A 27,358-nucleotide genomic window follows, 5' to 3' on the forward strand; every position below is an offset into this window, starting at 1 on the left:
TGCTGGTGCAATTTTGGAAAAGGAACTTTAATGCAGTCGTTAAAAGAAACACAAAGGGGTGCCACTCTCTGCTCTCAGCCGCTGAGAGAGGATGTGAATTTCAAGTATTTGTTTATTAGGAACCATTCTCTTTCCCACCCAGCCAGCTGTTAGCAAATTAAAACCTCAACAGTTTTGCCTGCATTCTGATGGAATTTACTCATCAGGTACATTGCTTTGAATGAGATCATTAAGGATATTCCCAAGCCTGTTGTATGAAGATAGTTTCTTTAGCAAACAGGAAGGTGTGTGGGTTTTTTTTTTTTGCTCCCCCCCACCTATCTTGGTGGGGCAGAAAATTCTGGGTAAATAAGCAACAATCCCCCCCCTCTATTTCAAACCATTCAAGCTGCCAAGAAATGTACACCACCTTCTTAGGGTCTAAGGCAGGGGTAGGCAACCTTGGCGACTTTTATGACTGGTGGACTTCAACTCCCAGAATTCCAGAGCCAGCATGGCTCAGCTTGGAAACCTCTCCCTCTCCCCTCAGCATGGCTGGCTCAGGAATTCTGGTAGTTGAAGTCCACGAGTCATGAAAGAGCCCAGGTTGCTTACCTCTGGTCTAAGGCCAGTGCTTTTTCAGCCTTAGCAACTATAGAGGTGTGTGGACTTCAATTCAATTCAATTCCCAGAATTCCCCATGCTGGCTGGGGAATTCTGGGAGTTGACATCCACAAATCTTAAAAGTCACCCCAAACATTCAAGATGACGATGCCAACATTTGGTAGTTAAATGTCCCTTTTGGGATAGTGTGGTTTTTCTTTCAGAGGGAGGGGGCTAAAATCAGAGAAAAACGGTGACAACCGAAAAGGTCTCCCTGTTTGGGGGGGGGGGGAAGCCCTCTTTATTCTCCTTATTTGGGCTGGAGATTTCTATGTGAAAAGCCTTACAACAGTGTTTCCCAACCTTGGCAATTTTAAGATCGCCTGGACTTCAACTCCCAGGATTCCACGCTGGCTGGGGAATTCTGGGAACTGAAGTCCACAAGTCTTAAAGTTGCCACGTATGGAGAAATCCTGCCTTACCACCTTTTCCTGGAAAATGAGCAAACAGAGGATAATTTGAAGGGAGAAGGGACCCATTGCGAATTCTCACCTTCTTTGAGAATCTTGGGTGTTAGTGCTCTACGATGGCCAATAAAGGTTGATCAAATGACCTGCTGGCAGGCAGGACCGGTATATATATCCCTTTCTGCCTAGATCAGTGTTTCTCAACCTTGACAATTTTGAGGCATGTGGACTTCAACTCCCAGAATTCCACAGCCAGCAATGCTGGCTGTGGAATTCTGGGAGTGAAGTCCACATGCCTTAAAATTGTCAAGGTTGAGAAACACTGGCCTAGATGCTAACTTCACAACCAAAATCAGCCCTGCTACAAATCAACCACAACGAGGACAGTACAATGCTGCTTTCATTGGCTTTCAACATAGTTTTGTTTGCCTGGGAATTTTGACCGCATTTGTCTTTAACAGTTATCAACCATGGTATAAATCTTAAAATGATCACAACCTTAAAAAAAAAGTCAACCGTGTAAACAGCACTACACACAGTATAGGCCTGCTCTGTTTTTTTTTTAAAAAAAGAAAAAAAATATGCAGAACTTCAGTCTGGCACTGTAATAATTTAGTGATGTTAATTTAACCTCACCAGGGGGGGGGGGAAAGGAGAGGAAAAAAAAAATATACATTTCTTTTTCTTTGAAAGTTGTGTCGCCTGGGGCAAAGAAGAAGTATAACGGGTGGGAAGCCGTTTTTGAAATAAAAACCATTTAACTCGCAACCAGAGGGGAGGGGAGGGGAGGGGAGGGAAGAAGGAAACATGTTGAGGAGAGAAGAAAGAGGAGTAAACCCAATTTTTAAAGAAAGTGCCTAAAATATGGATACAGCATTTTAAAGCCCTTTCGAAATACAAGGCAGAGAAAGGTGTAAAGTAGAAAAAAATCTGGAGAAGTTCTGTAAATTCCAGAGGAGTTCAGAGCTTATGGGCCGTGAGGGGGCTGAACGGGGGGGGGGCAACTGCCGCTGCTGAACTGCTAGGCCGCGTGATGGTCTGTACACGGGGACCCTGTCTGTAAGTCCTCCAGGTGCGTGGGACCCTCTTCTTCCTCCCTCTTCCTCCGCCTCTCCATTTCCCATTCCACAAAAGTGTCAAAGAGACTGGGCCAGGCCTCATCCTCGCTGTAATTGCTGAGGTCCGGCCCGATGACCTGAGTAAAATTAAGGAACATGTTCCAGGTGTCTCGGGAGATGCCCTTAATACCCGAAGGGTTCTCGGTCAAGAAGTGTAACCACTGGTCCAAAATGGGAGGCTTGTTCTGGGTGAACACCAGCTTCCAGAGAGCGATGGCTATTTCCCGGTGGAGTGACCGCTGGCCTTCGTCCGAGTCCAGGCCGAACTGGAACGTGAACCGGTAGAGGTCCTTGAACTTGTCTTCTTGCTTCGCTTCGGTCAAGAGGCCGGGGAACCGGGCGCAAATCCCATCGATGCAGTCTGCCTTTATTGCTTTACAGCCCTCAAAGAACTCCGTCCTGTGGGCAGGGAGGGAAGAGGCCAGTTAAGCATTGATTTTTTATTTTTTTTTTCAAATTTGATTCAAGGCTCTGAAGTTCTGCTCTTGGTCTCAAGACAGCAGTTAAGTGGTTCTCACCACCAAGAATATTTCTGTTCCAAAGAATGAGAGGCATCCTTGGGTCTGCTGCTTCAGCAGGAGGCTGGACTAGAAGACCTCCACGGTCTCTTTCAGCTCTTGTCCTGTAATCTATTCCTTCGCCATTGGATTTGCCTGGCCTTGAGTTCTCCTTGCTTTCCAAAACCCGCTTTCTCCTCCTAAGAAGCACCCTGGTTCTCCAGGCATAGATGACCATCAGCCAAGAATTGAGCTCCTCAAATTCTTGTGCCTTTCCAAATTCCCATCCACAACTCTCTACTTCTTGGCCTACGTATGCCCTCACTCCTCCGTTTTTCTCTTCTCTCGACCAATGGGTCAACTTCGGCCCAACCATCACCACCATCCCACCCATTGTGCTGGCCTCTATGAGCCTCAGAAGACAGAAGGACAACGAGGCCTTTGAAGACAGGTGGGGATTTTTTAAGTTGCCAGGGGACACACTTCATTTTTTTTAGGAACACGATGAGATTGGACAATTTTGCCAAGGACATAGGGTGTGTGTCAAGGAAGTGGGTGGAGCCAGGCTTTTCTGCATTTCCCTAAAGTTTGGCAGGGGACATGTTTGGCCACTTACATTTCCCAAGTTTTTCCCTGTCTCCTCGACTTTCTCGAAACCTGTGGAGAGGTCTCTGGAGTCCAGGCAGCCCCTCGGTTTCTGACAGCACGCAGGACTTACCGTGTAAATTTGCACATAGTAGCCGCCTGGAATTTCCAAGCCAGCACGAGCACTTTGAATTCTGTGGGGTCAACACAGAGGTCGTTGCAAAAACGCTCCATGCCTTCCTCCAATATGGCGTCTTCTCGCTCGTCCTTGTATCTCCTGAACAATTCCTCAGTTCTGTGAAGGAACGATTCTTCGGAGCCCGAGACGGGCTCTTTCCGGGCATCTCCAGAGGAAGTGGGAGGCTGGTTGGATTCTATAGCAGCTTCTACCTTCTTCGTCCCGTTGACCAGAATATCTCCAGAGGGCTTCCTGCCCACCAGGTTGAGTTCCTCCTTGTGATTGGTGCTCCGCTTCCCGTGAGCTTTGCCGTGGGCCTCCCGGTCGCCATTTTTGCTACCCAGAGTGGAAGAAGGATTCTTGCACTTGGTGACGCACTGGCCCATATTGTAGTGCGCCCAGCGATTAGAGCAGCGCCCACGCTGTCACACACCTGCCCCGCTGGTGCTGCCTGGGCCTCTGCATGCTCTCAGTTGTAATCGGCCGGCCTGGAAGAAAGGCAGGCGAGGGGAAGAAAGGATCAATCAACTAAGGATTTGAAGCAGCAACGTTCTGCTTGAAAAATGAAAAAAAGGATGTAGACCAGGGTCGTCCAACTTTCACAACTTTAAGACCTGTGGATTTCAACTCCCAGAATTCCCCAACTTGTCCCAGTTAAATCAACATTGGTTGAAGTGGCCAGGGATAACATGGTCTATATCAGGAGTATGCAATCTTGGCTCTACCCCTGGTCTATATTATAGAGGGGAGGGGCTGTGGGCCTCCAGTTATTTCTGAATTATAAATTCCAGCACATTTTCTCACTGGCTGTGTGGGCTACGGCAGTTGGGCACTGCAGTTCGGCAACCATGCTGGAGGACTGCAAGTTTCCCAACCCTGGTCTCCTCTGAGCTACCATGAAAAAAATGCTTCAACAGACAGAAGACAACGGTCTATCTTCTGGGAAACGAAGGAAGCATCCTTAAGAGCCAGCATCGTACAACATGGACATCTTTGTTCCTCCCAAGGGGTTCCAGAATACATCCCAAAGCCCGCCTCTTCCTCCTCTAGGCCAGCTAAAACTCAGTTCTGCCCGAAGAGATCCCTAATTTCTCTCTGCAGGTGCCGAGGGCGTATCAGGAAAGCTTCCATGAAGCTCTGTTGGCTGACATTCTGGAAATTACAGTCTGCCAGGCCAGCGAGGCTGAGTGACAAGCTAAGCCACCGACTGTCGTGGCTTTAAAAGGGATGCGAGATTGACACAGATAATATAGCTATCAATAGCTACTAGTCACAATGGCAATGTGCTTTCTTAGTATCAGGAGCAGCATCTCTCTCCATACTAGTTGCTAGGGAACGGGGGGGGGAGGAGGCCCCTGGTGCGCTGGTACCCTGCCCATGCGCTTCCCAGAGGCCTCTAGCTGGCTATGGTGGGAAGATAATGAATTAAATAGAGCTTAATCCAGCTGGGTTTTACTTACGAGGAAGAGAATAGATACAATGAGGAATGTGCCATAATGCGAGCATTAACTGTGCCCTCCAGCTTCACAAAGCATGAGTTCATGGCCTGGGGCCCGGTGACTTGCGGGACTGTCTCTGTCTGGTTCTATCTATCCGTCATGTGAGATCCAGCAGAAGAGGCCTGCTCCAGGCCCCATCCATCAGGGAATGTCATCTGGCAGGTTCCCAGAGGAGAGCCACTTTTGGGAAAGTCATTCCCCCAGGGATCAGTCTCAATAAAGAATATTTGCAGCTCAGAGTTCAAATGAGGGGTCCTTGGTGCTTTCTGAGCTTGGTTGCTTTCTTGCAGATGTTTCATGACTCAAACTAGGTAGCAGCATCAGTGCTAGATGCTAGACAGCCACTTGTCTGAGGTGGTATATAGGTCAGGGGTCTTCAAACTTGGCCCTTTGATGACTTGTGGACTTCAACTCCCAGAATTCCTCAGCCAGCACAAGTCATCAAAGGGCCAAGTTTGAAGACCCTGGTATAGGTTCTCCTGCTCGAGCAGGGGGCTGGACTAGAAGATCTCCAAGGTCCCTTCCAGCTCTATTCTATTCTATTCTATTCTATTCTATTCTATTCTATTCTATTCTATTCTATTCTATTCTATTCTATTCTATTCTATTCTATTCTATTCTGCATTCTATTCTATTCTACTCTACTCTTATTATATATACTATTCTATATTCTATTCTATTCCGTTCCAGTTCATTCCATATTTCTATTCTATTCTATTCTATTCTATTCTATTCTATTCTATTCTATTCTATTCTATTCTATTCTATTCTATTCTATTCTATTCCATTCCATTCCATTCCATTCCATTCCATTCCATTCTAGAACTGAGTGCGGTTTATGGATGGGAGGAGAAGGGGGGGGGGACTGTGGGGTCCTTGGTACTTTCTGAGCTTCGTGGTTTTCTTGGAGACATTTCATTACCCAACCAGGTAACAGCATCAGAGCATTCTGATGATGTCACCTAGAGGGATCGGCTATTATTGGATGAACATCAAAAACTGGCACGAGACGTATCAAAGCTCACTTTAATTTCTGAGTGTTCCTGACTACTTGTTCCAAAAACAAGAAGATATGGACCTCCTCTACAGCCCCCCCCCCATCCGATTTCCATCAACTTCAGCTAGCACGGTCAAAAATTGGATGCAGCCATAATTGTACTACGATGGACTACGCCAACTTACTTAAATGTCCCCCAAAACAAACACAACTTACATGATATCCTACAAAGAACAGGAAGCCATTGCACCATTTAGGCTGACTCTCCTCCTAAGGGAACAGATGCCTTTTGGATGGCTGTGGAAACAAAAATAAAAGGACTCAGAAAACTGCGGAGAAAAAAAAATTCTAGCAATGGCATGCATTAAAAACAAAATTAACCAGTAGCTACGTCTAAAGAGGCTGGTTGCAAAAAGGACCAGCTACATTTTACAGGACCATCAACACTTACACTAGTGGTTCTCAACCTTTTTAATGCCGTGACCAACCGGTCGTATGTCGAGGACTACTCAACCGGTCGTAAGTCAAGGACTACTCAACTGGTGCAGCACCATTTGCAGACTGGGGCTTTTGGCGGGCTCAGCAGGGCAGAGACAGCCTGGACAATTCCTATTGGCTTTTGAAAGCCAATAGAATTAGACTCTATTCAAGCCAATAGAATAAAAGGGAGTAGCACAGCTAAGGAAAAGGGGAAAAAAATGGCGGACTGCGTTGTTTGGCGACCCCGTGAAATGCCTTGGGTGCAGTTTGCTTCCTAATGTCCCAGGTGCCAGTAAGAGGCACATCTGTTGTTAACAGACAACAGACAACTCTCCCATACTATTTTGGATTCTGTTGTGCTGCAAATTGTTCTGTAATCAGGTGGCACAGTAGCCCTGACGACACTCAGCCATAAATAGCTAGGAGGAGGAGGAAGAAGAGCAGAACAAAAAAAAAAAAAAAAAAGAGGATCTATGTTTCCAAAAATATTGGAGAAGAAGTTTTTCACTTCGGAAAAAAAGGTTTTTTTAGGAAGGAAGGAAGGAAGGGAGGGAGGGAGGGAGGGAGGGAGGGAAGGAAAGAAAGAAAGAAGGAAGGAAGGAAGGAAGGAAGGAAGGAAGGAAGGAAGGAAGGAAGGAAGGAAGGAAGGAAGGAAGGAAGGAAAGCAAGCAAGCAAGAAAAAGACCACAATCAAACTCAAAACTCTTTTTCTATTAATTTGGACCGTCACTAAACAAACTATCTATCTATCTCCTCGTGAAAATATGTTTGGGAGTGAGATGCAGTCTTTGGTTTGAGAATTGCCACTCCTGGAAGAAAAAAAAAAATTGTTGCTAGAAAGAGGGAAGGAAGAGGAATTGCAAGCCAGCTGGGGAAGGTTCAAATCCCCGTGACTCATGATGGTTCACATGAAAATTTCAGCATGCATGGCAGACAAGTCCAGACTTGCAAAAAAAATTAATAATAATTTTTTTTAAAAAAACCCGACAACAATCTGTGGTTTCCTGGTTGACGATCACCTATGTTTTTCTCATTCATTTTTGACAGTAAAAGCTTTACTGGAATTCTTCGAACACAATCTGCTACAATATTTGGGCGAGAAAGTCAGAAAATATGAGACCTGCCAAGCAAGGTAGCTCAACTTACTACAGCCACTTTAACACTTGTGGATTTCAACTCCCAGAATTCCCCAGCCATTCTGGGATTTGAAGTCCATGGTTGGAGACCCTCGTTGGAGTGTGGTATCAAAACAGGACTTTCTCTTCATCTATGGTATTCAAATATTTCTCTCCTCTTGAGTTTCCATTAATGAATGAATGGAGAACCAGGACCATCATCTTCAACAGGACCAGAACTAAGGGCTGGGGGAATTCTGGGAGTTGACATCCACAAGTCTTTCAGGTTACCAATGTTGGACACCCCTGCTCTACAGCCTGGAGGAGACTCTCCAAGGAACCCGCAGCTCAATCGACCCATCCATCTTTCTCCATCCCTACAATTCTCCTTTTGACTCAATCTAACAACCCTTTATAAGCAGGGTCCTCAAACTTGGCCCTTCTGTGACTTGTGGACTTCAACTCCCACATTTCATCTTTGCAGACCACAGGATCTGCGGACCACAGATTGAGAACCACTGGCTACCGTATTCTCAAAAACTTTGAGAAATATAGTTATAGATCAGTAAGAAAGTCGATTCCTTCTCTGAACACACCAGAGCAGGGCTCTTCAAACTTGGCCCTTTTGTGATTTGTGGACTTCAACTCCCAGAATTCCTCAGCCACAAGTCACAAAAGGGCCAAGTTTGAAGACCCCTGCTTTATAGAAAGCTGCTCTGAAATACCAAAGGCAGTCTTTTGTAGAATGTTTGTGCAAGATTCACAAAGGAAGGGGGGTGGGGGGGAAGAAGATTAACCACAAGAGATTGCTCAATCCAATACTCAGGAAGGCGAGGGACTGCTCATAAAACCAACTGTTCCTCTCCTGACCTTCATCCCTTGCAGCATCCGGCAACCAGCGTCTAATCCGATGCCATCTGTGCCTAATGTAGGCCTAACTGCGTTATGCTCAATTTTGGAACGTTTACAACTGCAAACATCACATTTATGATTTATTTATTTTTTACTGCAGAGGTATACCGCTATTGAGACAAGACTATATATATTTGACAAATAAATTAGCAAAACGTTTTTCGAAGTATAAAGTTCGGTTCAACCGGGGGAGTGAGTACACATAACTTCTGTGGCAATACAGAAATGACTGCATCCAGTTTTGGTCACCACGATGTAAAAAAGAGGTTGAGACTCTAGAAAGAGTGCAGAGAAGGGCAACGAAGATGATTAGGGGACTGGAGGCTAAAACATACAAGGAACGGTTGCTGGAATTGGGTCTGTCTAGTTTAATGAAGAGAAGGACGAGGGGGGACAGGATAGCAGCCTTCCAATATCCCAGGGGTCGCCCCAAAGAAGAGGCAGTCAAGCTATTCTCCAAAGCACCTGAAGGCAGGACAAGAAGCAACGGATGGAAACTAACCAAGAAGAGAAGCAACCTAGAACTAAGGAGAAATTTCCTGACAGTGAGGACAATTAACCAGTGGAACAACCTGCCTCCAGAAGCTATGTGTGCTCCATCACTGGAAATTTTCAAGAAGAGACTGGACAGCCGTTTGTCTGAAACGGTATAGGGTTTCCTGCCTGAGCAAGGAGTTGGACTAGATGACCTCCAAGGTCCCTCCCAACTTTATTTTTATTGTTGTTGTTATTATTATCCAATTCCAGCAACCGTTCCTTATATGTTTTAGCCTCCAGTCCCCTGATCATCTTTGTTGCTCTTCTCTGCACTCTGTACAACCCACTAGCTTAGCCATGGGCATCCTGGTCCCATGGTGGTTGCATAGTCTGTCTGTCATAACCAGTTCCTGGTTACTTTTCCAGTTCAGACAAGGTTAGCCAAGAACTTTCATCTGGAAGAAAGCCATTGTTTAAAGAGGACGGTCTGACGCAGCTTCTGGTCCACTTTTCATCAATACTAGGTCAGAATCCTGTCACTGGAAAAAGAACATCTGGAGAGATGGTCGCGAGAGAGAAACAGATGTTGAGTTTTTCCAACGCTGCCCTCGGCTTCACAAATGGCTAAGTAGAATTCCTACTGCTGGAGCTGGTAAAGTCCTTAACTTTCTGACCAAGTTCCTTTCCGCAAATATGCGAAAACCATGAAAAAAAAAAAAGAACATCCCAACAACCATGAGTTCATTCCTTAGTAACTTCCCTGACTTTTCCACATTGCTGATTCATGGAACAGCATTACGTTGTAAGGAAAGAATTGAAATCTGGATGTTCCAAAGGGTTATTCTTGTTGAGAAGAAGACACCCACTCTGCTAAGTTCATCACCAATATCTGAGAATGGAAGGTGAGGAGTAGAAGCCATTTTCATGCCAAGGGCTTCATCTCCCTCCGTTAAAGCGGGGGGGGGGGATGTCTCCAAACTAGACAACTTTAAGACTTGTGGACTTGAACTTTCAGAATTCTGGCTGGGGAATTCTGGGAGTTGAAGTTCACAAGTCATCAAAGGGCCAAGTTTGAACACCCCCTGCCTTACACGATGTAAATTATAAAGCCAAATATTTAATTCTTGGGAACCGATGGAGGGTCCGCTTGGAGGTTTGGTGGCAAATATTCTCAAGTGGTCCAAGAGTTTTGAAGCAAACTTTTTCCTCAAGTTGTTGTTTTGTTTTGTTTTTTGCATTTTGCTACACAGTCCTCGACTCATAACGGTGTGTTTACTGATTGTTCCAAATTACAGCAGTACTGGAAAAAAGTGACTTATGATCATTTTTCACCCTTATGACCTTTGTAGCATCCCTGGGGTTCCATGATCAAAATTTGGATGTTCAGCCACTGATTCGTATTTACGACAGTCGCAGTGTCCCGGGGGTCACGTGATCCACTTTTGTGACCTTCTGACAAGCAAAGTCAAGGGGGGGGGAAAGCAGATTCACTTAACAATGGTGTTACTAACTTAACAACCGCAGTGATTCGCTTAGCCACTGAGGCAAGAAAGGCCGTAAAACGGGGGCAAAATTAACTTAGCAATGGAAATTTGGGGCTCAGTTGTGGTCATAAGTTGAGGACTATCTACACTAGAGATCCACCACACAACCTAGAACTAAGGAGAAATTTCCTGGCAATTAGAACAATTAATCAATGGAACAACCTGCCTCCAGAAGCGGTGAATGCTCCAACACTGGACAGCCATTTTTAAGAAGAGACTGGACAGCCATTTGTCCGAAATGGCCTAGGGTTTCCTGACTGAGCAGGGGGTTGGACTAGATGACCTCCAAGATCCCTTCCAACTTTATTATTATTATCATTTTTACCCCTCCTTCTTGCATTTTGTCTTGACACCTTCACTTGCAAGAACTAACCAAAAAGAAATTGAGTTTGTAACCATGGGGGACAAACACTGTTAAGAATAACAACACTCCTGTCCCTTGTTGAGGGAATAAAAGAGTGACACACCTGCGCTCAGAGGTCTAGGCCTAATTGCTTTTTCATCTGCACACCTATTAACGATGAGTAGCACGAAAGCATCAATCTACTCTACCTAGAATACATTTTTTTTGTGCACTAATCTTTTCGAAGGCGGAACTTGCACTGGCAGACAATACTAAAGCGGGGGAAAAAGTCTTATTAAAACCGATTGAAGCATTAAAATCCCTAAATAAAACTAGAGACATCAGTGATGCATAAAGATGAGTAATTAAGAAAAGCTAACAGGATCGTATTACAGGTAGACCTCGACTTACGATCACAAATGAGCCCAAACTTTCTGTTGCTAAGCGAGACGTGTCAACATTGCTGACATCGGATGTTTTTGCATTGACAACAGATGGAAATGTAGCCATCTTTTTCTCTTTCAGTTTTAGAGTTAGAAAATGATGCTGGGAGGGTATGTGTGTGAATGAGAGTCTAGGCAGACATAACACTAAACGCAGCATGAGAATCAAGGTTATTGAGCCCAGAGCTGATAAAGAATTGGGGGCTGAACAGCTGGAGAGGAAGCCCATGCTTTAAGCTAATTGGGGAATGTGATTTATGACTGTTAATTAGAGGAGGGAATTGTGCTTTGATACCATGTGTCCAGGGAAAGGGAATTCAGTTTTTGGCTTCGATTATGCAGTGCCGATGTAAAGATCCTTTAAGGTAAACAAAGCCTCAAAGTTTTTCTGAAGTTTCATCATGGTCGGAACCATGACAAGATATTTGTTAGGTGAATGTGGCCCCATTTTACGACTTTTACTGCCACGATTACTAAGTGAACAACTCCAGTTGTCAAATTACTAACCTGGTTGTTACGTGAACCTGACTTCCCCATTGACTTGGCTTGACAGAAGGTCGAAAAGCAGATCGTACGACCCGGGATACGGCAACTGTCGTAAATAGGAGTCAGTTGCTAATTGCTTGAATTTTGATCACATGACTGCGGGAGTGCTGCAATGGTCCTAAGTGTGAAAAATGGTTGTTTAAGTTACTTTTTTTCAGTGCCGTTGTAACTTTGAACAGCCACTAAATGAACTGTTGTAAGTCGAGGACTACCTGTACAATAAAAGCTGAAAAAGAACACTGGTGTATTTTCCTTGAGTGTTTCAAAAGAAGTCTGCTCTCACACTGTTTGCCCTTTGATAAACTCAAAGGGGTCAGCTTCAACAGGGCCTTTCTGGTGGTGATTCCCCAAATATGAAATACAGTTCAGGGAAGCCTGCCTGAAGCCAATATCTTTTATCTTCTCAGCGGGTTTTTTTTTCCCCCAAATATATTTCAGGGTTTATATATTGCTATAAACCCTTAAAAGGAATTAAAACTTATTTCTTGGCTAGTCTGAGCAAACAACATTTTTCTGCTTTAAGCTATAAGTTTACAAGAGCTTTGTTTCTGCACGAAATGTTATTTACCTTTACGTGTTTCATTTAGACAATTGTAACACTCAGTTTTACAGTGAAGTTCCAGGCCTACGTTCATTAGCCTGAGAGTAAATACAGGCATACTTTGTTTTGTGTGTTTTGATACGTATATGTATATGGGCTGCTTATACATATATATTAAATGTTACATTGAATATAGCTCCACCTTTCAGTCTCTACATCCAAGCCGTACAACTACAATGTTGCTGCTTTTTATCCCTGTTTATTATTAAAATAATTTTAATGTGACTCATTTCTATAGACTGCTTGAGAAAATACCGGCTTTCCAAAAAAGAGTTGATATCTTATAAATCTGATAAATAACACTCACATAAACAGGGATTTTTGTTTTTACAACCCTTAATTCAGGGTCGAGTTGGGGCGACTGAATGGAGTTTGAGCATTTACTGGCTGGGCGCCTTTCCCGACGCCAACATGAAGTTCACAGCAAATATTTTTTCTTTGCACCCTAAATCCATACTGAGTAGGAGGCGGGTGTCACCATTACCACTAGGCCACCAAGCCATTCAACAACTCATATTAACAGTAATATGCAAAAAAAAACTAAGCCAGCGGTGGCGAACCTATGGCACGGGTGCCAGAGGCGGCACTCGGAGCCCTCTCTGTGGGCACACGTGCCGTTGCCCCAGCCTCGCCTCCCCCCACGACCCCCTCCTCTCCAGCAGCCCCCTGAAGGACAGTCACCCCTGAGCGTGGCAGCCAGGCAGTGTAGATAAGACTCTGCCCTCACACCCCATCATGCACAGTTGATGCTGCAGGGCACGGGCAGAGGGCGTGACCAACCACCATAGCGCTGCTGGGCTGCCTGGGCGATCTGCAGCGGGCCCTGGAAGTGGTGAGTGGCCCTGTGGGCCGGCGGGGCGGAAGATGGGGGCGGAGTGGGGGCGGGGCCAGTTTTGGGGCACTCGGTCTCTAAAAGGTTCACCATCACTGCCCTAAGCAGTCAAATCCCAGTGAAAGCCTTCCTTAACACCCACTGGCTGACTCCTTTTTTCCAGTCAAAACCAAGAAAACGTAAGCGATAGCAGGAGACTCAGATGGGGAAACAGATGGAGCATCTGCGTGATGGCACCCACTGCAAAAAGAACAATGTTATCAACAATGCTGAGGAATGTTGGCTTTTTTTTTTTTTAAAAAAAGGGAAAACTCAATTCACACCACAACAAATGGATGTCATGCAATGAAATAAAGGGGGTTTGCTTGAAGGATTACAGGAAAATAAAATGAGGAAGAACTTCCTTGTGTGGAAGTTCCTAATACAGTAGTAAAATTAGCTGTCTGCACAGCTACTTCCCCTCTTTAAAAAGACAATGGGTTTCCATAAGCTGGGGATTTTTAAGCAGGGGCTGGGTGCTTTAAATTGGTTAAAAGTTGACTTTTACCATCCCTGTGATCATTTTCAGCATCTATGTAGGGGTCCTGCTAGAATTTCAGTGTTTCTCAACCTGGACAATTTTAAGGCATGTGGACTTCAACTCCCAGAATTCCACAGCCATGGATATTATTTCCCCTGTCCTCACCACTTTCCACAGAGGGACGATCGAGAGCATCCTGTCGTATTGCATCACAGTCAAGATACTGCTCGTTTGTTTGAATTGGTACTTGTTCCTAGTATCTCACGAAAGCAACCATGGTTGTCTCAATGCAATAAGAACCTATCATGCACAGCCATTTCTCTTATTCTCATCCTCTTATACAGGGGTGTCAAATTCGCAATGTCACGTGACGTGTCGTGACGTATCGTGACTTTTCCCCCATTGCTGAAGCTGGGGTGAGCGCGGTTTCGGCATGACACAACCGGCCCACAGCCCGGCAGTTTGACACCCCTGCTCTTATACATACAAGTTGGAACTCTCAAACAGCCTGCTCCTCGCTTGCTACACAAAGCTTCACCTGAGCAGACAAACCCTTTCCAGAAGAAGGGTAGGTTGTTGCAAACCTCTCCAGCATTTAAGAGACGTGATTTGTTCTGGGCTATGATTCCACGCTCTCCAAATACTGGGAAGCATCTCATTGGAGCAGCTGTTCTCAGAGGGAGTGTCAGGACACACTTGGTACAAGACAACGAAACCATGGGCGAATCATGGCAAACATGGAGAAGACAGTCATACATATGATGGGCATAAGCTTCTGCCAAGGAAGAGCCGTGCTAAATCAGCCGTGCTAAATCATGATCGACCTCACTGATGTCGATCATGGAACAAAAGATGGCGTCTAGCCAGCCACCACTAATGCTTGGTCAACCAGCTGCCAGAGAGCGATGCCAAAAGCTTCATTCTTGGTCAAACGGTGGAAAGACGGAGGAACAGCAGAAGCTAAACGACTTGATGCTTTTGGAAAAGGACCCCTCTCAAAAAGCAGCGCTGTTCGGTTTCCCCTTATGTCTACCAACTTTTCCTTGACTTACGACCACAGCTGACCCCCCAATTTCTGTTGCTCAGTGAGTTTTGCCCCATTTGCAATCTTCCTTGCCACAGCCCTTGAGTAAGACAACGTGCAAGAGTGCCCATCGCCTCTCACAGGTGTTCCAAGCCCAGTCCCAGAGCACCAGGCAAATTGAGGGGTGCAGCTGCAAACCGCCAACTGCGGTTGTCTCTCCAGCAGCTGAAGACAGAAACCAATACGGGTTACTATGCAATTACCATTATTTTAATCACGGGAAGGAACAAGATACCCTGGGCACTTAATTAAGACACAGCAAGGAGCCCAATAGCCAGAAAGACTCCGCTTCCACCGCCTTTCAAAGAAAGAGAAAAGACACCCTCCAATGCAACAGCTCTTCTTAATCCTAAAAGGCCGAAATCCAAAGACAAGATTATTGTCACACATTTATACAAAAGGAATAGGCCCTTCTGAATAAAGTTTGAGGGTTTTTTGGGGGGGGGTTAGGAGTAGAAGATTTGGCTAGCCAGATTGCAACTGACTGTTAGATGGCTGAAATGCCTTTTTTTTTTTTTTTAAAGCACTGGGCTCACTTTTTTCGGTGCGGAAAGAGAGGAATTTCCCGACCGAAATACTGCAAAAGTACCAGATGGGGTTTTCTTTATCAAACTCTGCAGAGACCTTCGGTTATAGCCTACATTAAAGTCAACGATAATGCAGAAAACTTTCCTATTTCTATTACGCCAATCGCAGAGAAGGCCATTATAATCTGCCCATTTCATCCAGCCTCTCTCCTTGCTGTGTTGTAGAAATAAAAAAAAAAAAAAAAAACACAACCCAGAGGAAGGCACTACACAGATGGTCCTCGACATACAAGCATTCGTTCCGTGGCCGTTCAAATTTACACAGGCACTGAAAAAAAAGTGACTTAGGACCAGTTTTCGCATGATGGTTGTGGCATCCCCACGGTCATGTAATCAAAATTCGCCCGCTTGGCGACCAGCCTGTAATTTAGGACCGTTGCACTGTCCTGGGGTAATGTGATCACAATCTGCAACCTTCCCATATGGCTAATAATAACAACAATAATAATAATGATGATGATGATGTTGATGTTGAAAGGGACCTACAAATAGAAATAGAAAGACCGTGGCAAAGGCAAACAAGGATAGCACCAATAGTAATAGGCACCTTGGGTGCAATCCCAAAACAACTGGAGAACCACTTGAACACCATCATCAGCATTGACAAATTCGCCATTAGTCAATTGCAAAAGGCGGCCTTACTAGGAACTGCTTCCATCCTGCGACGATATCTGTAATATCATCAAACATCCACATCTGCCTATCCCAGGTCCTTGTAAGGACTCGATAGGTAGACAGAAATGCCAAATCCAGTCTGAACATCTGGCTGACTGTGCAATGATCAATAATAATAATAATAATAAAGTTGGAAGGGACCTTGGAGGTCTTCTAGTCCAACCCCCTGCTAAGGCAGGAAACCCTATACCATTTCAGACTCATGGCTGTCCAGTCTCTTCTTAAAAACTTCCAGTGTTGGAGCATTCACCGCTTCTGGAGGCAGGTTGTTCCACTGGTTAATTGTTAATTAATTCTGACAAAATCAATGAAGGAAGACAGATTGGCTTAATGGCTGCAGTGATTTGTTTAACAACTGTGGCAAAAAAGGCTGTAAAATGGGCCACAGCTCACTTAACAAGTGCCTCGCTTAGCAACAGAAATTAGGGGGGTCCCGTTGTGATCATAAGTCAAGGACTATCTACACATTCAGCAAGTTTACTCAGTTATACCCTCTTATTCCTGTTTTGGATTCAAACAATATATTCCCGGAAAATCTTCCGGCAAAAACAAAACAAAACAATGGGCAATCTGTGGTCAGCAGGTCTACAAAAACAGCAAGAAATCCCAGGGAAAAAAAAAACAGCTTTTCTTGTTTGCTTTAGAAGGTTTTGTTCCCAAAAGAGGTATCGGCTGTGGGCTGTTATCGTGGACGGACACGGGGTGGAGAAATTTTCCACAAAAAGTTTTCCAGGAGGGAACTTTCCAAACATTTCCTACCAGTGAAAACTGTAAAAATTGAATGGAGATATAATGCAGTCCTAGTCCTCGACTTAACGGCCACAATTCAGCCCAACGTTTATGTTGTTAAGGGAGAAATTTGTTAAGTGACTCGGGCTCCGTTTTATGACTTTTCTTGCCACAGTTGTTAAATGAAACACTGCAGTTGTTATCTTAGTAACACGGCTGTTAAGTGGATCTGTCTTCCCCATGGACTTCGCGTGCCCGAAGGTCGCAAAAGAGGGTCACGTGACCCCGGGACACTGCAACCGTCATAAATATGAGTCAGTTGCCAAGCATCCGAATTTTGGTCATGTGACCCTGGGGATGTCGCAACGGTCTGCAAGTGTGAAAAACGTTCATAAGTTCCAGTTCCGTTGTAACTTTGAACGCTTGCTAAATGAATGGTTCATATTTTTATACCTATTTTTTAACAATACTGGAGAAGGATAAGCGCCTGTCTTGAATTATGAATTGCTACTCCAGTCGCAACCATTTTAAGGTTAAACTTTAAAATAATGTGTTTATTCAGCCCCAATCCATAACTGACGACTGACTCGTATTTTTTTTTTCTTTTTCCAAGATACATGACGTTAAACAATAAAATAAATAAATGCCCCCAAACAGTCTGGGAAATTCTCCAGTTCACATTCTCCAGAAAATCTACAACACTTGTCCTGGAACAGGAGAGAGAAAAACCAATATCCCAAGCTTAAATGCGAATGTTCTCCAAAGTCAGAGCCAAGTCTAAATGTCATAATAAGATTGTTTACCACTGCATTCTTGAAAGGCTGCTCAGCGTTGTTATAATATATATACATATATTATAACAAGAGAGCTTTTTCCAACAGCTCCATTAATTTGCGTGTTGTGGTTTCAGCTGGCTTTGGAAGACATGCCTCTTCTTTCTAAAAAAAAAAAAAAGCTTAAGGAAGCATCAGACACACCTCTAAACACACTGCTGTAAAAACTCTGCTGTTGGTTTCCGTGCTGCAAACACCACAACGGGGATTCGCTCGGCTTTTGCCGAGCTTGTTGCATAAATCCAGACGAGAGGTTTGCAAACTAGAGATTAAGACTTTAAACAATGGGTGATCCCTGCGCGCTAGGCTTGATTCATCAAAATAGAGCCAGACAAAGCAAAGGCAGTGCACTCTCAAAGGTTTGGCCCTTATCTGTGTTGTGTAATGTTGTAAAACAGCCCAAAATACGAGGATTTCTTCCCTTTTTCTCCCTAATTGTATTATTAATTCAGTGAACCATTTATACACGAATATCCAGAAGGAGGACTCGTACACTTTGATTCCATTTACATCCAAATTAATCTTAATTAAGTTTTCCATCCTCAATTCTCCCTGCTCCACATCTCAATATAGTAGTAGCAGAATGGGTGGCTACAAAGAAGAGGGGGGGTCAAGCTATTCTCCAAAGTGCCTGAAGGCAGGACAAGAAGCAAAGGATGGAAACTGACCAAAGAGAGAAGCAACCTAGAACTAAGGAGAAATTTCCTGACAGTTTGAACAATTAATCAGTGGAACAACCTGCCTCCAGAAGCTGTGAATGCTCCAACCCTGGAAGTTTTTAAGAAGAGACTGGACAGCCATAGATGACCTCCAATGTCCCTTCCAAACACATTCTGTTATTATAGGTTAGAATGAGAAAACATAGAATTTGAGGGTTGGAAGGGGTCTTGGAAAAACTAGATCATCTCCAAACTCCCAACCTTATGATTCCACAGGGCAGGAATTCCCACGACATGCCAAACAAATGATTCTCAATCTTTGCTTGAACATCTCCAGCAATGGAGCCCCCTGCAAGTGCAGGAAGCCGACGGCTTCATTGCTTAAAGACATCATTCTGTTATTCTGAATATTTGTGCAGGTTTTCTCTAGAGTGCACACTCTCCCATACGTGTCCTTCCAGCTGGTCATCTTTAAAAAAAATTAAAAAAAAGATTCTGATCAGGAGGATAACATAAGCACACCGCAACCTGCACACAGAATAGATAGAAAATCTCAGTCTTCAGGGAAGAGAAATCAGAAGGTCTCCTTTTTAGATTTCAAGCTAACTTCTTTTCCTTAAAAGCCGTTTCATGGGATGGGAAGAGAATAGAGAGGAGGAGAAACTATAAGATGGACCTTCTAAGCCACGCTTTATTCTTAAATCAAATGCCAAACATGGAGATATTCCAACTACAAAAACACTGGCCTAAAATGACCTGCTGCCTAATGGGCTGAAGAAAGTAGTCCAAATCTTAGGAAGCCATCAGAAGACTGGCACAAAATGGAAGGCTGGCATGCAGCTTTTTTTCCCTCTCTTCCTCGGATGATGTTGCCTAGTTTGGGCAAGGAAACCACCAAGCTCTCCAAAGAACCCATAGTAGTCCTCACCCTCCTCCTCCTCCTCCTCTCCCTGCCCCCCTGCAAAACCTCTCTCCCTTCTAACACTGATGATGTTACCTAGTTCGGTCATGAAACGTCTGCAAGAAAACCACCCAGCTCAGAGCTCCAAGTCCACAATTCTCCTCCTCCTCCTCCTCCTCCTCCTCCTCCTCCTCCTCCTCCTCCTCCTCCTCCTTTACTCTGTAAACCAGACACCCTTCTAGCACTGATGATGTTACCTAGTTTGGTCATGAAACGTCTGCAAGAAAACCACCAAGCTCAAAGAGCTCCAAGTCCACAATTCTCCTCCTCCTCCTCTCTGTAAATCAGACACCCTTCTAGCACTGATGATGTTACCTAGTTTTGTCATGAAATGTCTGCAAGAAAACCACCAAGCTTATGATGGTCGCCGTGTCCCGGGGTCCTTTGATCCTCTTTTTGCGACCTTCTGACAAGCAAAGTCAATGAGGAAGCCAGATTCATATAATAACTCGGTTACTAAAGTAACCAATGCAGCGATTCCCTTAACTATGGGAAGAAAAGCCGAATAATGGGGCCAACTCACTTAACCCATGTTTCACCTAGCAACATAAACTTGGGGCTCCATTGTGGTTGTAACTCAAGACCGACTTGTACTTAGTGATCTTAAAACAACTACTGTAATCTAAAGCTGTTTCCTAACAGATCAGGCTTAGCCTGCTTGACTTTTTAAAGGAGCAAGGCGACTGAGGAAGAACAGAAAGCTTCCAGGAATTTTTTGGGGGAGGAAATCTGTGGTTCTCGAGCATATTTAAAGAATTTAAGGGACAGCCATCCACTAGAGTACAGAGCCATACTGGAAAAGACAGAGTATCCATTGTTTCAACAAAACTACCCAGAGAATACGAGCGTTTTTCATAAAGCTAGCTGCAGAAGAAAATATCTTCCCGTTAATATTTGCTTAACCACTGCCCGCCACAATTGTTCGCCATTTCACATTAAAATAAACTTCTCTCGGCCATCTCTTCCTCTTAACCCCCAAATTATTAACTTACCCAAAGACTTTACAAGGTTGGGGGTTTTTTTTAATAAATATATATATAAAACGTTGCAAAATTGTTTTTAAACTAATATTCTCATCTTTTTTCTCCTCCCAAAGAGAGGATGTTCTTGATATCTTCACACCTCCCCCTTTTTTAAAAAAAAAAAGTCATTCTTAGGTACGGTTCTGATAGGTTTTGTTGCTTTAAAAAAAAAGGGAAATTGAGTGGATAATATTTAGGAAAAGAGAAAAACAGACGGCAGAGAAAGGCCGACTGGTCCATTGAGAATTTTGTCGTCATTGTTATTTTTTTAAATTTTTCCTTTTGGATGACGGACATGTGTTTATCCCAAGCGTGTTTTAACCTCAGTTGCTGACAACTGACCGCTGGAAATTGGAAGTCAAATGTAGAACATTCTGGGACAGATGACTGGACCCGGGCTGGTCGTAACTTTCTAGCTTAAAAAAGCCAGGATTTCACAAACAAAGAATTAGGTCAGATAACTTGTATTGTCGTTTTTCTTTCCTGTGGGCACAATGGCACACGTTAAAAATGAAATTGAGTTGTTTCCTCTCAAAGTGCAGACATACATAACACACATTTAAAACATACTATATATACAACGCGTGTGTAGACCTACACCCTTTCATATAAGTAAAATATAAATATTATTCGCCAGTTCCTGCACAACATGAAATAATCACTGCACAAAAAACACCCCTGAACTCATTACTCACACCAACGCTAGGGCCTCCTGGGGGCAGGGTGTTCTGCTTTTTCCTTTTTTTTAAAAAAAAAATGCAGCTTCCACACCCTTCAGATAGGAAGCGAATATAAATAATGACTGGAAAAGCAAGCTACGTTGGAATGTTGCCCCTGATTTGCATGTTTCTATCCAGGGAATTCAGGAGGAAGAAAAAAAAAGGGGGGGAGGAGACTGTAGATTTTCTCCGCTTTCCCTATGAAATCGATCCCAATCAGAAACCAAAGGCTGCAGGCTCTACAACAGGCAGTCCTTGACTTACAACGGTTCATTTAGTGACCGAAGTTATAACGGCACTGGGGGAAAAAAATGATGCTTTTCACACTTAGGACCGTTGCAGCATCCTGATGGGTCACGTGATCAAAATTCAGATGATGATGATGATAATGATAATGATAATAATAATAATAATAATAATGTTGGAAGGGACCTTGGAGGTCATCTAGTCCAACCCCCTGCTCAGGCAGGAAACCCTATACCATTTCAGACAAATGGCTGTCCAGTTTCTTCTTAAAAACTTCCAGTGTTGGAGCATTCACCGCTTCTGGAGGCAGGTTGTTCCACTGGTTAATTGTTCTGACTGTCAGGAAGTTTCTCCTTTGTTCCAGGTTGCTTCTTTCCTTGATTAGTTTCCATCCGTCGCTTCTTGTCCTGCCTTCAGGTGCTCTGGGGAATAACTTGACTCCCTCTTCTTTGGGGCAGCCCCTGAGATACTGGAACGCTGCTATCCTGTCCCCTCTCGTCCTTCTCTTCATTAGACTAGACATACCCAATTCCAGCAACTGTTCCTTATATGCTTTAGCCTCCAGTCCCCTAATCATCTTTGTTGCTCTTCTCTGTACTCTTTCTAGAGTCTCAACGACGGGTAGGCCGGCAGTTTTGACACCCGTGACAGTTTGTGCTATTCAGCCAGAAGGAGCTGGACAAAGAGGATGCATTGAGAGAGAATTCCCCATTTTTTTTCCCTCCATCATATCAAGAACGATGCTATGAACAGGGCAAAACATGAGCATAGCAGCTGGCAGGGGTGGGGAGACCAAGTTCCTCGATACCGGTGAATTTCAACAACCCAAAGCCCCAGCTCAAATGGTCCAGGGCAAAAGAAGGTTGTCCAGCCACATCTGGAAGGCCACTCTTCTCCGCCCCAGATGGAGCAATCCTCCAGGCCGCAACAGCAGCAGCCCTGCTTATTCAAATTAAAAGTTCCTCTGGTCCAACATCTGCTCCTCGTAATGAACCGCAGGATGCAAACAACAGTCAAACGCTGGTACGCTGCCTTTGGATATGGAAGCTCTTCTGATGTCCCTTTCGAAAGACAGGGGAAGGAAACTGGGGTTCAACCAGTAGGAAGAGAAAGACATAACAAGGAGAGGAGAGACGGGGGGGGGGGGAATCTGAGTGGTCTCTCTTCTGTCCCCATCCCAGAACAAAAACTAGCTTTCTGTTTGTGGACTCAGAATTACAATATTCACAAATGCTTGTATAGGGAATGAGAAGGAAAAACATGCTTTTCAATCTCACCGCTGAATATGTGCCTAAGAGAAGGACAGCTCTCAAGTAAGAAAAAAAAACACCTCTTTACATTTTAAATGACACCAGCCAGAGCACAGAACAACTCAAAGAAATAGAGCAAGATGTGGAGAGACCTGGCCCAAGGAATCGCCAAGAGTTGGACGCAACTGATTGGATATCACCATCATCATCATCATGAGAACCTTCCTGACAGTGATGACAATTAACCAGTGGAACTCCTTGCCTCCAGAAATCGTGGGCGCTCCATCACTGGAGATTTTGAAGAAGAGACTAGACAATCACCTGTCTGAGATGGTATAGGTTCTCCTGCTTGAGCAGGGGGCTGGACTAGAAGACCTCCAAGGTCCCTTCCAGTTCTATTCTGATTGATTGATTGAACTAATCAAGGAAAGAAGCAACCTGGAATTAAGGAAAAGCTTCCTAACAGTGAGGACAATTAACTAGTGGAACAGCTTGCCTCCAGAAATCGGGGGTGCTCCATCACTCAAGGTTTTTAAGAAGAGACTGGACAGTCACTTGTCTGAGATGGTATATAGGTTCTCCTCCAAGGTCCCTTACAGCTTTATTCTATTATCACATATTAAATGGCAGCTCTGCCTGCAATTGAGATAGCAAGAGGCCCACTACTGTCCCTTCCATTTCCCTATGAATAGCATACTGCAGTGGTTCCCGATCTTTTCTTCACCACGGACCCCCTAAAAATACCTTTTGTGGCCATAGGCGCCATGGCCAAGGACCACCAAGACTTAAGTCAAGATTTAAACCGTAACATTTCATCTTTGCAGACCCCTGTGGGGTTGTGACATTGCAGGATCCGCGGACCAGAGATTGAGAACCACTGGCGTACCGTATTCTCAAAAACTTTTGAGAAATATGGTTATCGATCAGTGAGAAAGTTGATTCCTTCTGTGAACACACTAGAGCAGGGGTCTTCAAACTTGGCCCTTTTATGACTTGTGGACTTCAACTCCCAGAATTCCTCAGCCAGGCCTGGCTGAGGAATTCTGGGAGTTGAAGTCCACAAGTCATAAAAGAGCCAAGTATGAAGACCCCTGCACTAGAGTAACTGAAACAATAGCTGCTATTGGGACAATTCAGAGCCCCAGATAACACACTTACCTACTCATAACCCCCTTCAAATTTAGCAACCCTTCCTTTTTGAGTAAACATCCACAGGGTTGGGCTCCAAAGTGAATCTTTAACATTTATTCTAAAGGAGTGGGGGGAGGGAAGAAAAACTTTTTTTAAAAAATCACAATGACTCAAGATAGCAGAAGAGCTGAATTGGGAAAGAGCTGGGATTTTGAAAAAGTTACCCCCCCCCCAGTCAACACATATCCATAGGATTCTATGTTGATTCTTCAACATCTGGTCCAGCCTTGTTATGTTCCCCATTATTTCTCAGCCACCATCGACAGCTATGCTGGCTAAGGATGATGGGAGTTGCAGTCCAACGTATACAGAGGCTGTTAAGGAGTGAGAAATGGGACTTGCCTTGCTTCTCCCTTCAAAGCCGTTCCATTTCACTCTTCTTCTACGTTATTCCTCCCAAAGCATTTTACAAAATAATTAAACAGGCCCTACTCTGGTCATCACACTGTGGACTGAACTTACCAATGGGATCGCAAGCAAGGCGCCTCCCCAACTGATCGTGGGGCCCAGGTTAGCAGGAATTAAGAAACTCAATCTTTTAAGTATTTGGATGCTAACAAAGGTCCCCAAAGTGCTTCCACCCCCAAAAAAATGCAACTGGACTTTGTTTTTCCTTGAAGACAATCATGACATGGATGGCTGAGAATTTCCATAGACATTGAGCCATGAAGGGTTTTATATAACATACAGAGAGACTGTCTGGTTCTTTAATGCAGAGGTCTCCAATCCCTGGGCCATGGACCGATACCAGTGAGTGTCCAGGCAGCAGAGCTGGAAATGAATGGTGGGCAAGTGAAACTGCGTGCACAGGATCTAGGCTGTCAGCTGCTCCTCTTTCCTCCTCCCCAGTCTGTGGAAAAACTGTCTTGCACAAAACCAGGGATCACTACTTTAATGGCTGCTGATATGTAGTTTCCAGCAGCTTCCCATATAAACACAGAAGAGTAAGACAAAAACAATACCGCTAGTGGAGTTTTTTTTACAACACAAGGCGATGTAAAAATTTTCCACTACAATTCTCTAATGAATTGAAGCTACTGTAACACAGAACTTTAAAAATAATTAGCTCATTAAGCTACAGCGCTACAACAATATCCCATGATCAATGATGATAAATATCACCAAGGAATCCCCCGCTTTTCCCCTGGTGAAGGCGCCACTCAGAATAACCAAGATTTTTTATACTGTTTCATGTAGGCCGGGAGATCCAGATAATTAATTTCTTTCAAGTCAAATTTATTTCTAAGCGATTTCCAGCAGTCCAGTGATCACCCTCTTATCTAGCACTTATGTCCAAAACTTGCAACTTAGTGATAATTATACCAAATTTCAAAATCAAGGGAAGCCTTCTTCAAAAAAAAATAAATAAATAAATTACACACTACCACCTGTTCCAAAGTGATGTGCATGAGGACCTCATAAAAATAGCTTATTAGCCTTCCTTGGATCTATCCAATTAGAGCAACTAAGGACAACAATTTAAAAAAGAAGCAACTGAGCTGGCTTCCTGAGGCCATAATATAATTTAAAGGGATCTCATAAACTCTGACCAGGTGGCACTTCCATAATTCAACAAGTTCTTCAAAAATTGTATCTAATTTGAAACACATACAAAGGACTTTATATGCAAAGTTCTTCCCAAACCTATTAAATTAGTCAGTTCTGCCTCAAATTTATCCCCAACGAAAGTCCCCAGCAGTTGAGAACTGCTCTGCTGGGCAGTTCATTGAAGATGCAACGCTGACAGAGACGTTGTTGGCATCACAGCTACAAATAGGTGGACTTTGCTCTGTGCCCAGTTATATGTCTTGCAAAATTCATACTTCTGGGTCTTAAGTCGTTCATAGATCCACTTGCCTTCAATCTGGGCTCACCCAAAATAGCCCTCCAGAGTGACAGCTTCAACAACTATTTTCAGCCTCAAAAGCGCCACAATGAGACCAGGAAGTTGTCAGGATCACTATCTAGCTCCTGAGAGGATTCAGCAATTCTCAAGTTTTCTAGTCTCTGAGGATCAGCCAGGTTAATTGGTCCCCGCCCTTCCAAGGAAGACAGGCACAGTCAGCTCAAGTCTCACCAAGATGCAATCTGTTTGTGACAATGAAATTATTTTTATCCCACTGATGCCCTCTTCACTTCCAATCCCTCCTACTCCCAAAGCCTAAAGCCAGGCTGGTATATAAATACACACACACAACCCACTCATAACTCCCCTATTCCAGGACAGATAGGATAGAAAGATAGATAGATAATGGATGGATGATGAATAGATAGATAGATAGATAGATAGACAGACAGACAGACAGACATAGATGCAGGCAGGAAGGTAGAACACATAGATTAGATAGATAGATAGATAGATAGATAGATAGATAGATAGATAGATAGATAGATAGATAGATAGATAGATAGACAGACAGACAGATAACAGAGAGAGAGAGAGAGAGAGAGAGACAGACCGGTAGATAGATAGATAGATAGATAGATAGATAGATAGATAGATAGATAGATAGACAGACAGACAGACAGACAGACAGACAGACAGACAGACAGACAGACATAGATGCAGGCAGGAAGGTAGAACACATAGATTAGATAGATAGATAGATAGATAGATAGATAGATAGATAGATAGATAGATAGATAGATAGATAACAGAGAGAGAGAGAGAGAGAGAGAGAGAGAGAGACAGACCGGTAGATAGATAGATAGATAGATAGATAGACAGACAGACAGACAGACAGACAGACAGATAGATAACAGAGAGAGAGAGAGAGAGACAGACAGACCGGTAGATAGGTAGATGATAGATGAACTAGATAGAGACAGATTTGATATAGAGATATAGAGGGATATAAGATACACACATTTTAACACACAGCGTGACTTAGAGCCATCTGGTCACTGGATGGATTAATGCAGAAAAAGAGAGGATCCCATAACTAGGTTAAGCATGCTGACTGAACGCTCTGCTCTGCTTATTATGGACTGGAACAACTCCCAAGATGGCCCAGAAAGTCCAGGGCTGGCCTAAAGCCAACAGCCTTGGCCTGGCCACTTACCTCTCCCAGGAGAAAAAAAAAAACCAACAGAGCACAAGGGCAACATGACCACAAAAGGGTCCCTCCCCCCCAATGGGCAGAAAAGCCCCCAACCCAATTCACCTTAGCCACCCTTCCCAGCCCCCCACGAGGACTGTCTGGTGGCTGCAAAGGGAGCCCATGATAAGGAAGAAGGCGACCCCCCGCCCGGGGGCGTGTTTGTGGGGGGGGGGAATACTCACATGCCTCACCGTTGGGTGAGGGTCCCCTCCATGAACTCGTCCTTGGGGGGGCGACAGGGCGCCTTCTGCTCCCTCTAACCCCCCTCCCCTCAGGAGGAATCCTCCCCTTGCCCCAAAACAGCCCCCCCTCTTCTCTCCTTCCAGCTGGGGGGGCCCCCAAAGAGCCCCCCTCCCTGCCAGAAAGGTGGGGAGCGAGCTGGTCGTTGCTGAGGGGCGGAGGGAGGAGGAGGGGGCAACGGTGGCGAAAGGGGGCACTCGCCTGCCCAACCCCGACCCGGACGGGAAGAGAGACGGTCCAATTCGCTTACCCCTCTCCGCCACCAGCTCTCCTCAGCGACCAGAGCGCCCACTCGGGCTCAGCCTCCTGCATCACTTCCGGGAGG

The 27,358-nt window shown here is 44.4% G+C and overlaps 1 protein-coding gene across 5 annotated transcripts; it reads right to left on the reverse strand.

Annotated features, from left to right (window-relative positions):
- Nucleotides 1–27,343, reverse strand: DCUN1D3 (defective in cullin neddylation 1 domain containing 3). 5 transcript variants are annotated; one of them, XM_039360630.1, is made up of 5 exons: nt 27,284–27,342; nt 11,745–11,901; nt 6,140–6,220; nt 3,383–3,915; nt 1–2,566 (listed from the first exon to the last, which is right to left on the reverse strand). In XM_039360630.1, the coding sequence occupies exons 4-5, from the start codon at nt 3,811–3,813 to the stop codon at nt 2,071–2,073; spliced, it is 927 nt and encodes a 308-aa protein (XP_039216564.1). In that variant the 5' UTR covers nt 3,814–3,915; nt 6,140–6,220; nt 11,745–11,901; nt 27,284–27,342; the 3' UTR covers nt 1–2,070. The 5 variants fall into 5 exon arrangements, with proteins under 5 accessions (XP_039216564.1, XP_039216565.1, XP_039216563.1 ...); XM_039360631.1 differs by lacking the exon at nt 27,284–27,342 and adding an exon at nt 17,615–18,209; XM_039360629.1 differs by lacking the exon at nt 11,745–11,901 and having other exon boundaries at nt 27,284–27,343.
- Between the last annotated feature and the right edge of the window lie 15 nt (nt 27,344–27,358).

Source organism: Crotalus tigris, unplaced genomic scaffold (assembly GCF_016545835.1).
Source record: "Crotalus tigris isolate CLP2741 ecotype Arizona unplaced genomic scaffold, ASM1654583v1 scf7180000019173.45859301935:6455823, whole genome shotgun sequence".
NCBI classification, from domain to species: domain Eukaryota; kingdom Metazoa; phylum Chordata; class Lepidosauria; order Squamata; family Viperidae; genus Crotalus; species Crotalus tigris.

Bases quoted from the DNA above. Each gene is read 5' to 3' on its own strand.
- DCUN1D3 (XM_039360629.1), bottom strand. From the start codon at position 3,813: ATGGGCCAGTGCGTCACCAAGTGCAAGAATCCTTCTTCCACTCTGGGT. The intron at 2,567-3,382 runs GTAAGTCCTGCG...CCCTGCCCACAG, and splicing joins ACTATGTGCAAATTTACACG to GACGGAGTTCTTTGAGGGCT.